A 15,804-nucleotide genomic window follows, 5' to 3' on the forward strand; every position below is an offset into this window, starting at 1 on the left:
CTGAGAATAATACTTTACATGTTCTGGGATTTTGTCTAGGTTGGTCACTCACTAGTCGGTTAGCCTAATACCGGGGGCCGTGATTCAGATTACATTTTAACCTTAATCATGACCCATTGCACTTTAAATTCCTTGCTTTAAAATAATGTTTACTTGTTCTTTATCGATTATCATCGTAAACTCTTACTATATAATTCACGGTTATCTTAAAGCGTCGTGTTCGATTCTTTTAAAATTACAAAAATAGTCGTTAGTAAACCAAAATATTGTGTTACGATATTGTTGACGATGGTGACTGAAACAAAAATAATAATTTACGACAACAGCGAGCAAACAATAGTTAGAGTTCCTCTATAAACAAAACCAATCGTAAATCTCCTTTTAGATAAATTAGTAGCAATAAAAAAGTAAATAAATTGCTGTAACAATAAAATTTTCAGCTAAAATCGCTTTTATTTATTGCCGTTTTATAAATACTTTATTTTTAGAAATGACCTGTTAGCGTTTCGAACATAAACATGCAATCATTTACCTTTGTATATTCCCGTAATAAAACTGGAAAACGCAATAATTACTTTCATTTTAAATTTTCATATTTTGTTACTTATCTGGAAAGATAAGTATTCTGTTTAAAGGTTTCCATTAAATGAATGATTATAAAAAATTCTTAAAAATAATTTAATCCCTATCTAGAACCTATAACAATATATTCCATATTGCTCTTATTCACCAGATGATTTCTGGATAGACGTAAATGGTTTCCGAATAATATTAATATTTATAGAATACGTGTCAAAATTCTTGCCATTCTAACTATTCATCATCGCTCAAATTCAATCTTAACGGAAGAAACGACAGGGCCGCTTCAAAGACTACACAAGAAGTATGTGTGAGATGTTTTAGATACTCCGTACCCCTAAAAGAAAATCTAAATTTTAAAGGCATATGTACACAGATAAAAGAACATCAACGATATATGAGATATGAGATACACTAGATGGATACTGGCCAAAGCATTCAGTTCAATAAAATAGACGTTTTAACTACTTCAGATGGCTTTTTTGTTAGAAAACATCAAGATGGTTTTGATAATCTCAACAAAGACAATACCTATAAAACTAATCCTATATGGTACATCATCTCCTTTTTTAAATTATTTAACAGACCATGAAGATCAATTAGTAAAGCTTCAGTAAAAAAATACCCCCCCTGAAGATTCAATTTGTTACTATTGCGAAACATCGTCTAGTTTTAGTCATTAAACACAGCTCCAATCCGGAAACCAATAATTCAAAAATGAACAAACGCTTAAACCTTTCGTCTAAAACAAGAATTTCGTTAATATCTCAAACACAGTTTATTTTAAGCACACAAAATATTTTTATAAAATCGTAATGCGAAAGTGTACAACGTAGGTTATACATTAAATATATCACTAGTAGTGCGTTTCCAATTTTATACGAATATTTGAGTCATGGTTTTTGAAGCAGATACTATATTTGCTTCACTAAACTTTAAAGACCGACTCGTATAATGTTCAGACTTATAATGTTGTATAATGTTTGAAATACTGGACAAACTGCGTATCAGCTGTTAATAATCTATTAATCTACTAAGATGTATTCAAATCAGACAACAAAAAACTCCTAAAACTATTATTTTAAGTACTAAAATGTTAACAATTCCTTACATTGAAATTTTAGATATTATAGAAAATATAAAATGAATAAAATGCGAAAATCTCTCCGACTTTGTATTTGTTCTAGTTATGTATTAAGCTAGTAGTAACTATTAGTAGAGATATGTCAGATAATAAAAGAAATTTGTTCTAGGTGACGGTTTGTCCGATGTATTTAATTTTAGCGTTACAGAAAGAAGTATGTTATTAGGTTTGTGGCCTTTCGTGACCAACCCTACTCGGCATTGGAAAACATAATTAAATATACGGTTTTCTTAGTGTAGTCCATAAAAACGAAAAAAAGCCTTTCTTCGCAAATATTGAATGGCCGTAGTTCGTACCTTTAAGAAATATATGTGACAAAGTAATGGAATGTTATATAACATTTTACTATTACGTTTACTATTAATATAAAACCTAATTATACGAAAATTTGTATCTATATTGATATTTTAATACCCTCAATATTGCAATATACAAATGCATATTATTTAATTATATTATCTATTAGAATTTGTAGAAATGAAAATATATCATTGTAACAAAATTCAGAAACAATAACATGATGTATATAACATGATGTAATAACATATGATATCATATTATGAGTTGAAGAATAGGATCGATTGAAGAAATACAATGTTATTATCATAAAATAAAATGTTCTAAAACGTAAACGTTTCATTCCTTTGTGTAGAAAATGCTCACAAGTGAATATCAATAATTGTCAACTTCCTCAAGCCGAGTATGCTAAATATCTTGGTATGCATCTTTAAAAGAGTGTTAGTGCACCACAATGTGCTCGCTAATTAGCTAAATATGTAGACAAAAACGTTTAACATCATCCGATCTAATTATAGGGCATATATATACTTTAGAATTAGGGCCAAATAATTTAAGATAATATTTTACACAGGAGATCATTTAATGAAGTGAGCTTCTAGATGTCATATCGATATTATAATCATAAGAAATGCTTATTGCCCACGGGGGAGATTGTTGAACTACTAAGATTAATAATTTTAAAAAATTAGATTCAGAATTAGCTCACACAAAGCTTTCCTGAATTTTCACATTCTCAAGCAAAATTATAATCAATGAAAAAATAAATATATTAAAACCAACAAATAATTTTTTCCATTTTATCAAAATTGCAAGTATTCTGCGTGTCTAATCCTATGGATAGGATTTTAAAATTGTGTGATTTAATTTGTAATTCCTAAACCCCTATTCATAATTAATTTCAGTAAGTGCTATTTGCAATTAGTATAATACTGCTTAGCAAGAATTGAACCACAATCCGCAAAGGATTAAGAGATCTTTCACAAAATATCTCCACAAATCGGAATTAATCAATGCCTTTGCAGCATTAAATTGTATTAATTGCATGAACTGCGAATATGTTCTAGCTTTGTTTATAAAAGGATACACCTTTTAAGAGTTTATTGAAAATATTTGCACCATTACTTACAAGTAAATACGTATACGTTGTAATTGGTACCTACATTAAGTACTAAATCCAATTTAAAGTGGCTAAACTAGTAAAATAACAATTCTAAATGTTTCGATTATTTAGTCAGATCATACCTAATAAAGTATATGTTATTACGTACTGGATTAATATATATAATAATGAATATAAGTGAATAATTAATTAAATTATTTCCCAAAATCAACCGGTAGCTTATTGTTTAAATCTACGAAAAAACTGTGTTCAGTTATTCAAATCTATTAACATTTATGCAGAAACTCCGCTTCAATTACATAAATATTATTCTTAATATATTTATATATAAGTAATGTATATACACAAATATGGAAAAATTTGTGTAATCTCCATTCTTCATAAGTACATTTGAACATTAGGGTTTTAATTCTTGATTAATTCTAGCTATGTGCTCTTCTCTATAAAATCCTTTGGACGGCAATAGCTATAGCCACTAAGGCGGTAGTTAAAATAGGTATTAGCCCAACAGATCCACTTGTTTCAGATCTAAAAGAAATAAAAATTAGTCTAGTATTTCAAATATAATGCTCATTAATACAAAATTGCTAAAAAGGTTTTTTTTTCTTTTTCTTTTTTTTTTTGTTAAAATTTATTGTTTTCGATATTAAAATTTAATATGTTAAATGTTTGTCATACTCGTGTTAGCCTATTAGCTATTTTTTAACATATATACTATTTTCTTTCATTACAGCAATAAATTAGTGCAAATTACTCGGTAATGACTGATATAACCAAATATTATTAAATTTTACTCACATTAATTTTTTTAAAACAATAAAGCCGCTTATATTTTTTTAAAACTACATAACAACAAATACAAAACATCAAGCCAATATAAAATTTTATTAATTAAGCAACATATATGTGAGACAAAAATTCACAATTAACATTGACAAAAAGAACAATATAACAAGTAATTAATATTGAGGATTGTTTAAATCACTAACATGTCTTTTAAGATTAAGGTTAATCAATTAATGTAATAAAGTGTTATTTCATTAACAATCCTCATTGTCTTTTATATTATTAAACAGCAAATGATAATTACACTAATCCAATTATTCCGCATCCCAGTCTACCGCCAGCATGTCCAGTTGTCAGTGAATCGTCGAAACCACCTAAAAATAAAAACATGTTTTCAGGCGGTCAGCAATAATTATTTAGTTGCTATAAATTAGTTAAAAGTAAATAAAAACCTTCTCCTAAATCATCTGGATCAGCATGAACGACGACAGCTCTACCAACGATATTATTATCTCCACGTAAAGCAATGATTGAATCCGTGATATCAATTAAAGCAATTCCAGAGCTGTTAGCAGCAATGTTTCCTAAGTCGCCAACGTGACGAGTTGAACTTGTTGGTCCCCCATGAGTAACCTAGAAAAGTTGAGTTAGTGTATCAAATATTGTATGCTTATGGTTTAATTAAACAATAATAATGTTTAATAATAAAATGTGTATTTTAATTTAATATAAGTTGCATGCTTAAAGTCACTGCAGCATTATCAGTGAAAAGCCTCGAAAGGCTCGAAGAAAAATAGTAGAAACATTTAACAGAAGTTAAATATAGAATTAATAAGTACAATTTGATTATTTCCTGTTTTTATTTAAAGGGGACTGAAAATTGTTCCTACGTTCCATATGCGTGAGTGTGCGTAATTTTGTAATTTAATATGCATTATTGTTATGAAGTCGTTATTGTGAAATTACAATCTGCAGCAATTATTTTTCTTTGAGAAATATTCCAAAGTAAAAAATTTCCATATGGACAATTTTTAAACAGTGAATCAAGACTAAACTAAGAATGAAATTGCAAATAAATAGGATAGTCAAAAGCGTCAGCACAATGAGATATGGGAAAATTGAAGATCGGATAGAACAAAAAAATGCTCAATACTAATCCATTGCAAATAATTATTTTCCTTGTGGGAATTTTCACATTCTTATATTAGATTAATTCCAAACCAATATTTATACCAAATTTGTGTGAATGCTCTTTTATTGTTAATCTTTTCTGTATTAACAAAACATTTGATTATTTTTTTACTGATTGGTTATTTTTGTTTTTAAACAAAGGTATTTAGAACTGAATATTCAATTTAGAGAGAATATTTATAATTGACGCTAGAATTGATTTAGAAGAGATGTCTCTTTATGTTGTTCATTATTTGTATGAACCAATTTAACAAGTTTTATTTGACATTAATTTTAATCTGCTAACATAATTTTTAAAAAAACAAGATGTCTGATGGTATTCAATGTAATCAAATCTTTTAAAAAATTATAACTGATCAATATGAAAAATTCTTTGGACTTATTAATTTATAGTATTCATTATATATATTTGCTTATGTTATTTGCATTATATTCATAGTTAAAATCAAAAATTATTCGAGCAACAAAAATTATATGCTAATAACTTTACTTGATGTGAATGGAGATTTCATGATCGTAATGAACGATATACCTTAGTTTGTCGCGTTGGGAAACAGAAATCTACCAAAATTAGTTAATAATTAAATAATTTAATTCGTGTGTTATCCTCTAACTTAGTATACAAATAAAATCAGATAGTCCAGGTCCGTAATGAATTCCTCCTTCTAACTATCATTCAAAAAATTTTGTTATGACATATAGATACGGTGTTACATGTTCAAATATTTTTCAAAATTTAGAATTTTGTTAGTTTTCTTTTTGCATTTACACTACTTTGACTTGCTTAACTAGTTCGAAAAAGGAAAAAATTAATAATTGTTTTCATTTTTTATCAGATGTTTTGTTAACGCAAGAAAAAGATACATAAGTTAGAAAGTTAAAGTAGTTTTGTAATATATTTAATTTTAGGTTATAGAATTACAAAATTTCGCAAATTTATCACATTTGTGGTGAATTAGCTATAGAATAGTAACAAAATGGAATGGTGAAAAATTTATCAACTTCAGTTTTTCCTTTGATGAAATAGGTAAAGTTAGCTTAAATATCCAAAAACATGTGGCAATTGCTCAAAAACCTTAGGAGGTTGGATTGAAAGAAGACATAAAAAAATAAAACATATAAGAAAACATTTTCAAATTTCAACAATTTTCTGGAAGCAATGATGAGTTCATTCATTTAGTTAGAAGTTCAATCTAGAGATTGCCGATCACTGCTAGTTTTGTAAACCAGTCTTGTATATCTTCTGGATATAAATATGATAAGAACAAATACATTTTAGCCAAGACAATGTAAAACGTGTAGATTGCAAAAATCAGCAAACTCGCCTATGAATTGTTAGCAGATTAGCTTCGGATTTCCAATGGACGGATTACGGGACAGTTATCACTTCAGCCACGAAATCGACAAAATAAGAGGTCGGTGAAACAAATACATTACGGTTCAGCGTAATGCCCATAGTAAAGTACAAAATTAAAATAGATTGTTGTATTTCATATCGAATTGATTTGCAATAAAAACATTGTACTCGTACATCATACTTACATTAAGCGGATTAAAATGACTACCGGTCGATGTACATCCATTTCTTAAATCTCCCTTACTATGAATATGGAATCCATGATTACCTATTTATAATGATTTTTAGTACATTATTCTAAACGTCCGAATTATTCGTTATATACTATTACCTTCAGTTAAGCCACTCACTGTCCCAGTTATATAAACAGTATCAGATTTCTCGGTAAAGACAATTTCACCAGTAATTGATCCAGTTAATACAGCTACTGCTTGTTGCTAAAAATATATGAAAAATTTAATTATACGTCGGTTTAATTTAATTTAGTGTAAATTAATAAAAGTTTTTGTAATACATTGGTTTAATAAAATAATATTTTACTAAATATTAACCATTATATGGGTGTTGTCCAACAAAGAAAATATCGATATTTTAAAAAATATCTACTTACTTAATTACTAAGTACTTAAATTTAAAGATTTATTAAAAATTATAGTTAATTTATTTTAAAAAATATCGATATATCGATAAACATTATATCAAATGATGACTGGTGTATTTCTAGTGTATTACTTTGAAGATGATTTCTAAGTTGGTCACTCGCCAATCGGTAGGCTTAATACCGTGGTTCGAAGCCCGCGTTAAACTGTAGGTCCAGTCCAGATAAATCTCTAGTTGGTAAAAGGAGACTATAAAATATATATAAAAAAGAAATCGCTCGAATCTTATTTAAACATTTTCAGTTTTCAGTTTATGGTCTAGTAATAATATACCAATAATCTTTACTGCCTGTGTGTATATTCGCCTGAAGGTATATTTTTACCGATTTTCAGTGCATTCAAAATCACCATTTTCAGTTTTCATAACAGTGTTGATGCATAGCTTACCATACGATGTTTTACTTAGAGTCTCTTTAGATCTTAGATCTTAGAGAGTCTTTAGATCGAGTAATCGACACCTTTTCTTTCGACTATTTAAACAACTAAACAAACAAACATTATATCAAATGATGACTGGTGTATTTCTAGTGTATTCCTTTGAAGATGATTTCTAAGTTGGTCACTGGCCAAACGGTAGGCTTAATGCCGAGTACCGTGGTTCGAAGCCCGCGTTAAACTGTAGGTGCATTCCAGATAAATCTCTAGTTGGTAAAAGGAGACTATAAAATATATATAAAAAGAAATGCGGCATCGCTCGAATCTTATTTAAACACTTTCAGTTTTCAGTTTATGGTCTAGTATTAATATACCAATAATGTTTACTGCCTGTGTGTATATTCGCCTGAAGCTATATTTTTACCGATTTTCAGTGCATTCAAAATCACCATTTTCAGTTTTCATAACAGTGTTGATGCATAGCTTCCCATACGATGTCTTACTCAGAGTTTCTTTAGATCTTAGATCTTAGAGAGTCTTTAGATCGAGTAATCGACACGTTTTCTTTCGACTATTTAAACAACTGATCAGTGCAATCAGAATAACAATTCAAAAAGATGACATATTTATTTAATTCATGGTATTCTGTATAATTTCAATATACGATTTACTCTATTCAATTATTGTTGTTCTCATTAATCCTAACTTCAGTAATAATTGTATATTTTATTATATTCTATTGACGAATTAATATTCTAAAATATAAAAATTTAATATTTTATTAAAATCGTTAAATTATATATAAAATTTATAAAAGAAACATAAAACGTTATGTCTAGATTATATATATATTTTATTTATATACAGAATACTTACTAACTAAGCTGTAACTTACATTTAATGTTTTATAACATTTCTTTACGTATAATAATTTACATATATATTAAAAAAATAAATAACGTGAACAATTAAAATAATTTTGTAATTCTGTATTTACTGTATGCTGCTAGTTAATTAACATTACCTTTTAAAACAACAATTATTTTAAATTGCTAAATATAATGACTTATTATTTATAATTATTACAGTTTACTACTCACCTGGGCATTAGCAAAAGACACCAACATTAAACCAACGAAAATCGGCAACATTTTGTGGATTATTCTGAAACTAAATACATTCAGTCAAGGTACTGTACCATATGTGCCAAGGAAATTGAAAGTCTTAAGTCGAGTAAAAATAAAGTGAAAGAGGGGCGTCAATTATTAAAAAATCTTGAAACATGGACCAGTAATATATATATAGTTGTTAAAAATCTAAATTTGGTTCTTTTTTAATTTTTAGTGAGTTGTTTATTTATCTTTTGAAGTCGATAAATTTTTTTTATTGAAAATATTTTTAGTATATATAATAATGACAAACCAAAGGCTTCTTAATGGTTTAATAGTACAATTAAAATAAATGATAACAATTTGTTAAGAATGCAGGACGATTTCTTGAATTCTAGCCTTTATATGTTAGATTTAACTGATTTGCAAACAATAACAAAACAATATTGAAGGTGATATGCTAATTAATGGTATTTATTTCCACTTCGATCTAGCGTTACTTCACTTCAGTGTATTGTTAGTAGTTCTTAATATAATTTATGCAATTACTATTATTTACACTTTTTTTTGTATAATTTTATGTTTGTATAATCATATAATGTTATTATAATGGTGTTAATAGTTTGAAGGATTTATATATTTAACTAGATCAAAATTTCTGTTAACTTTTCTAAATATTGCTTTAATTTTATTTTTTATAATCTGTTCTTATTTATTCATATTATTAGTGTTTACTTGCAATTATTATCCACCGGATCCATATTATTAAAAAAATAATTAAATATAATTTAATTATAATGTATCATAAAACAAATCCGAACATAATATAACCTATGTACATTATAATATGTTGATATTATAATATTGAATTATTTACATCAAGTTATATTTAAATAAATGTTTTTTTATAATTGGCTTATTTAATTTGGATCTATTTGGATTAAGTTATTTGAATAAAGTTTATTAAGTTGACATTTACTTCAATATATGTATATATATATATATATATATATATATATATATATATATATATATATATATATATATATATATATATATTAATATAATATAAAATTGATATTAATCCTAAAGAACAAAATAATTAAATACGTTTCAAGACGAAAACGAATTTTAAACATATAATTCTTGTATCATAACAATAAAAACACAAAAAGAAATGGAAACGCGTCTATGAAATATTTTTAGAACACGAATATAAACAAACGTTTTCCAGTTAAAAGAATTAAATGTCGTTAAAATGATAAATATAATTGCAATATAGACTCTATTTTATATTATAACACCAATATATTATGCCATAAAAATAACAACATATTTACTTACCAATAATGTGAACCTATTACAAATTAACAATCGACAGTCTACACAGCTTATGTGGTTTCATCAACTGGGATTAAACTATGTGTGCTGTAAGTTTTACCGTCAGTAAGAGGACTGATAATTACCGTACAACGTTGGACGTAACTACGATCCAATATTTTTCTATAAATATATGTTTACTGTAAAAATTGATGGTAGAAGTTTCAAACGTTTAATTGGTATATTTTAGATTGGTAAAAAAATACAGAACTGTCATGTTAGGTGAATTATTTGCTATTAAATAGTATTACAATTTATTAAAAAATGTATACCACTTCCTGCTTGTAGTATATTTAAATATCTAATATTAATATGGTTATTAATATTAGGGTTAGTTAATATAGATAGGGTTAGTTCTATTCTACTTACATAACACCTGACTGCATTTTGTATTTTAAATACACGGCTTAGAAATATTTTGTATTTCGTATCACTACATAGTATAAAACAAAGTCGCATTTTCTGTCCCTATATCCCTATGTGCGCTTAAATGTTTAAAACTACGCAACGGATTTTGATGCGGTTTTTTTCAATAGATAGAGTGATTCAAGAGGAAGGTTTATATGTATAATACATGCTTAATATACTAAGGCAACATTGCTAATTTTAGAGGTTTCTAAGGTGATGTCGTAAATTAACCTATTTTTTTAGGCTTATTTAGCAATTAGCAAAAACGCTGCCTAACTCTACGAGTTAGATCAAATTAATGTACTACAGTATTGTACACCATAAAAAGGTCTACAAAAAAGTCCGCGATGGTATATGTTTATCTTTTAGGGATAACCCACATTAACCATTTTTATTGTTTACTTTTTACGTGAGAAAATGGCTTATTTACGAAGCTATTTTAAGCAATACGGCATTAATCCTTATCGAATTAAGTACCTTAAATACAGTGTGCAATTAATATAGATCAATATGGTTCCTTACAGCATGTAAATTAAACAAATATTTTCGGAGATATTACAAATTTAAAATTTGCGTTTAAAAATGTGTAATGTAATAAAAATTGTATGAATTTAGATATTCCAAAGATAGCAGGAAATCTTCATAGTAAGTATAGGGGAAGAGGAATTGTTTTACTCCAAATTTAATGCGTGCAGGCCAAGGGCAGTAATGAATGAACCAAAAATACTGGATCGATTTTAATCATGTTTTCATTGAGTGACATAGGCATATATATTTTATGCCCGTGCAAAGTCGGAGCGGGCCGCTATGTTTTTATATACAACGTTCATATTTTTTCTGTAGTGTATTTAATTTAGTATCAGCATTGCACCCGTGCGAAGCCGGGGCGGGTCGCTAGTTTTAAATATATGCGAGATAGTATTTGTTAATTTTTATTTTAATTAAAGCAAATCATATATTTTGCCAGCTCTGTTTGTAATCGGAAACAAGTTTGGCATATAACTGTTCTACAGCTTAGCTTTGCTGAGGGTAAATTTCGCAACAGTTAGATTGGTAGCTCAATGTTCAAGAAAACTGGACGGCCTTCTTATTCATTCGAATGCCTCAGTAAATGTTTCTTATTGTCTATGATCTAGATTGAAAGATATAACAAAGAAAACCATAATTGTCACGCTAGTAAATAGTCTGAAAATGACCAGATCTCTGATAGTCCGCACTTGCAAGTGACCAACTTAATCGTAAGCCCATCAACTGACAATTGTTCAAAATCCACAGTCCAAGCAGTAGGTTTAGTCCAGATAAATTATAGTTAGTAAAATAAAGGCTAAAATACAATTTAAAAAACTTAAAGTAGACTATTTTTAAATTAAAATTGCCATTTTTTATTTAATTGGTCTGATTATTATCATGTTATATTATATCATTATATCACTATCCTTTTTATATCATGAATTTTTTATGACTCCTGATTCGCCATTGCTTAATGCAATTTCCAATTCTGTTAATTAATTTCGTCAGAAATATATCAGTAGAGAGGATTTTTACGATATATATGATTTATTTGAAAACAATTTTTTCGTTATTGTCGACATTTTATTATATTTAGAAAAACAAATCAATGAGCTATTTATAACACTGAAATGAATTTAAACAAAATATTTAATGACAGTGCTGTTCTCTTTTACTTGTATTTAAAGTGCGCGATAATTAATTTAATTATCATTGTTTATAAGTTACTTAATTAGATATTGAGATATTATTTTGTTAAATATTAGCATAACTTATCATTATGTAATTATAACAAGATCTATCATATTTTTCTTAATTTGGATGTGAGTTAAAACTTTAATGTTAATCATTATTAATATGTTTGTTAATCGTCATTATAATGGTACCAACGAGAGAATAGCACATTTAAATAGATAGTTTATGAAAGTTGATGAAAAGTTAATTATAAAAAATAAGGTAGTTTCTGGTGTTTATAAATTATTTAACAAATTTATTTGATTTAAAAACAAATTAAAATTTCAATAAACAGAATTAAAAGCACGTTTTAATTATTGATGCTGATACATAATAATATATGTTTTTGTAATACTAATATTTTACATAAAACATAAACTAATTAAACTTACTATAAAATACGACTATGACATAATGACTAACTGTATAATAGTATAGCAATATTTACAAATTACTAATACTTTAAATTAACTTTAATATACACTACAACAAATATATTAAAATTAGTAGGTTTTATTATTATTAAAACTTTTTCTATAAACTTAAAAATAATGAAATAATAAACTTAAAACTTAAAAATCGGGTATATATTAACCGAAGTCTTACACATTAAAGTCAATAAAGATGCATCAAAATATAAACTTTGAAATATTCTTTCGGTATTTAATTTTCAATGCTATTTTTTATTACATGGTGTGAGTGGTGACCAAATAATGAGTAATAAGGAAAGTTAACGAGCGCTAATTCTGAATAATAAACATGTTTAAGCACTTCGTACTTAATTCACTAATGTTAACGATAAATTTTTGAGCCTTACCTGCCCACATCTTATCAAAGAAAATTCTTTTTTGCTTCTGTAAATGGAGTCTTTTTTGTATTTGTATTTTTCCATTTTTAGTAGTCATTGTGTCAGTTTAGAAGCAATCGAAGAATCGTTTTTGCCTTTAAAAAATGTTAGCGTAATTATACATTTTCGACAGATTTAACTATTTAGACAGTTTAATTAAACACGAACTCAAGTTATCCTTAATATAGTGTTTCGATTTAAGATCATAAATCAAATTTTATTCATAGAGATTAAAAAAGCAGAAAATATCATTTGCATGCACGGCTTGTTTTTAAAATTCAACTTCACCCAAAATGTTTGATTATGTTCTCACAAAAGATAATATAAGAATGTCTAATTTGTTGTTTTTTAGTATATGTCCACGGACATATTAAACAACCTACTAATGTTTGATATATATGGTACTAAAAAACAAACTAAAATACATTGAAATATGCAAAGTTATTGTAAATAACATAACATATATTTGTTATTTTCAAAATATAAATCAAGATAAATAACAGAATGTCATTGCTAACAACAAGTGTTTATTATTAACAATTAAAAGGTTAAAGAAGTGAAACAAAAAAATTAATGATTTCTCTATACGTATCTGTTTTATCTTTTATTGAATCTAACTTATAACGTATCTAATTGCGGCATTATTATAGTCTGATAAAAATATGCTTCGTAATAAATCACTTGAACAATGATGAAATAAGTGTTCTCAGCTTTGCAAGAATCGTTAGGTTACACAACCACATTTAGCTGGTTTAGCAGGTGGTCAAAATCGATGTCTAGATCTGTAAACCTGTTTTGTTTCTGTAACAGTGATATCATAATGGGCCGTCCTTTTTGCATATGTAATATGTGAATAAACGATCTAAAATTTGATGACTAATTTCCATGTAAAATAGATGGGTATAGGTAATTTTCTGGCTTTCCTTTCTTTCTGCAGATGATTGTGGTTAAACGTAACATTTAAATTATAGGATTATAGTGAAATTGGTAAAACGTTAACTTTCATATTAAATTAATAGTAATTGAAATAAAAGTGAGTTAATAGAAGAAATATTTTTTGATATAATAACGAATAGAATAATAAGTTTAGGGAAAAAATCCCATATATCTAAATATACTCAGTGAAATCATTTAAAAGTTTTTTACTATATTAAAAGTATAGGTGACTGTATTTGTAATTCATTCAGGGTAGATTGCAAAAGAAACTCGATGAAACTGGTTCAGTAGTTACAATTCTGGAGGTTATCAAACGCCAGACAATCTAGACCATCCTCTTCCATGAGAAGCGTTTCGCATATCACGATCGAATATTCCCCCCTAGATCTACTTTTCTAAGGTTCATATGGCCGCCCCAAATTCAAAAATCAATCCACAAAAATCAAGACATATAAAACCGGTTCATTTCCCACTCATTAACAGTGCCAACAGATTCCCTTGTTCTATACGGGTACAGCATCATTGACAGTATGTCTCACTCCACCAAGTGAAACGCCTTTAGATCTTCCAAAATAAACCTTTTAAGAGAACCCCAATGTCCCCTAGTTCGCCTGCAATTCCCATAGTCACAAGGAAACTGAGCTGGACATGCCGTGCTCTTATTTCTAAATCATTTCGCCCATATTTTGATGTAACAAAGACGTCATGTTCTCGCCGAACCGTTGTACCTCCTAACTCTTTCGGTTTGTTTCCTTACTAACTGTGGAATTAACTGAAAGGGTAGAGTTTAGTGAATAGCCCAGAGCCAGTCTTCACATAACTTAATCCTAGTCGCATTTTCCTATGAATATTCCCGGCTAGGTGGTGGGTGTTACAGAAAAAGTGAAGTGTTTGTTGAGAATGGAAATAAATTACTCATTATGAAGCCACTCAAATTTAGCTAAACCATTTGCCACATCACACACATCTTCAGCGACTCGAGCGAAAACGAAAATTGAGTGATATTGGTTTAAAGAATCCACCATATAGCCCGGACATATTCCCGTTCGACTACTATTTGTCCCAGTCTCTGCAAAATTCTGTGTGTATAGTGTAAAGCTCACTTCAAAGTAAACTAATTAAAATTACTTGGATCAGTTTTTTGATAAAAAATCTCAGCAATCCTATAGCGCGACAATTATGGCTTAACCGGAAAAGTGTCTAAAAGTAACTTTGTAGATAAATACAATTTTGAATTTTTGACTTTCTATAGTTTTATATATTTTTATAGCTTCTAATTCTAATGAAATACTTCGAGCCAGCAGATATACTCTCCTTGTCTGGTTCCTTTGAATTACCTTATAATGTATAATATCCTTGTATTTAGAAAATCCCACTCAAATGCAAGATAATGTGTTTTATATTAAGAATAACTATCAGTATTGCCAAATCTGGTCAGTAACAAAACTATTGTGCAACTGTTATCTTGTATTCAACTAAATATCAACGTTTTATTGCTGTTGTTCGGAAAGAAACATTTTATTTATTGATATCTCTGAACTCAAAACAATTTAACTTTAATTTATTATGCCATCCAAACCCGTACTTAAAAAACTACATGCGGAATAGTCTTTAGTGCTTGCTATTCTTTCATATACTCCTATTAGATTTTCTTGACAAATGGACACCACATATAATGAAGCATTTAAAAGATTAAAAATCATTTAGTATTTAAGTCACTAATAGACAATCACCTACAAATTAATATATCATTTAGTAATAAATATATTTAATATTCACTTTAAGTGTAAAAAAATTTACGAAATAAGGTCAATGACTTATTGTTAAATGACAATTAAATCAGTTGGTCGTAGTGGCATTTTTTAAAATA

General features: G+C 27.7%; 1 protein-coding gene across 1 annotated transcript; it reads right to left on the bottom strand.

Moving 5' to 3' along the window:
- Positions 1 to 3,106: 3,106 nt before the first annotated feature.
- Positions 3,107 to 10,105, bottom strand: LOC143191975 (superoxide dismutase [Cu-Zn]). The gene is made up of 7 exons (XM_076397438.1): positions 9,965 to 10,105; positions 8,612 to 8,681; positions 6,809 to 6,914; positions 6,663 to 6,745; positions 4,382 to 4,562; positions 4,234 to 4,303; positions 3,107 to 3,671 (listed from the first exon to the last, which is right to left on the bottom strand). The coding sequence occupies exons 2-7, from the start codon at positions 8,660 to 8,662 to the stop codon at positions 3,584 to 3,586; spliced, it is 579 nt and encodes a 192-aa protein (XP_076253553.1). The 5' UTR covers positions 8,663 to 8,681; positions 9,965 to 10,105; the 3' UTR covers positions 3,107 to 3,583.
- Between the last annotated feature and the right edge of the window lie 5,699 nt (positions 10,106 to 15,804).

Source organism: Rhynchophorus ferrugineus, unplaced genomic scaffold (assembly GCF_030347505.1).
Source record: "Rhynchophorus ferrugineus isolate W39M unplaced genomic scaffold, kcgeb_rfMv2 rfM2, whole genome shotgun sequence".
Lineage (NCBI taxonomy): Eukaryota > Metazoa > Arthropoda > Insecta > Coleoptera > Curculionidae > Rhynchophorus > Rhynchophorus ferrugineus.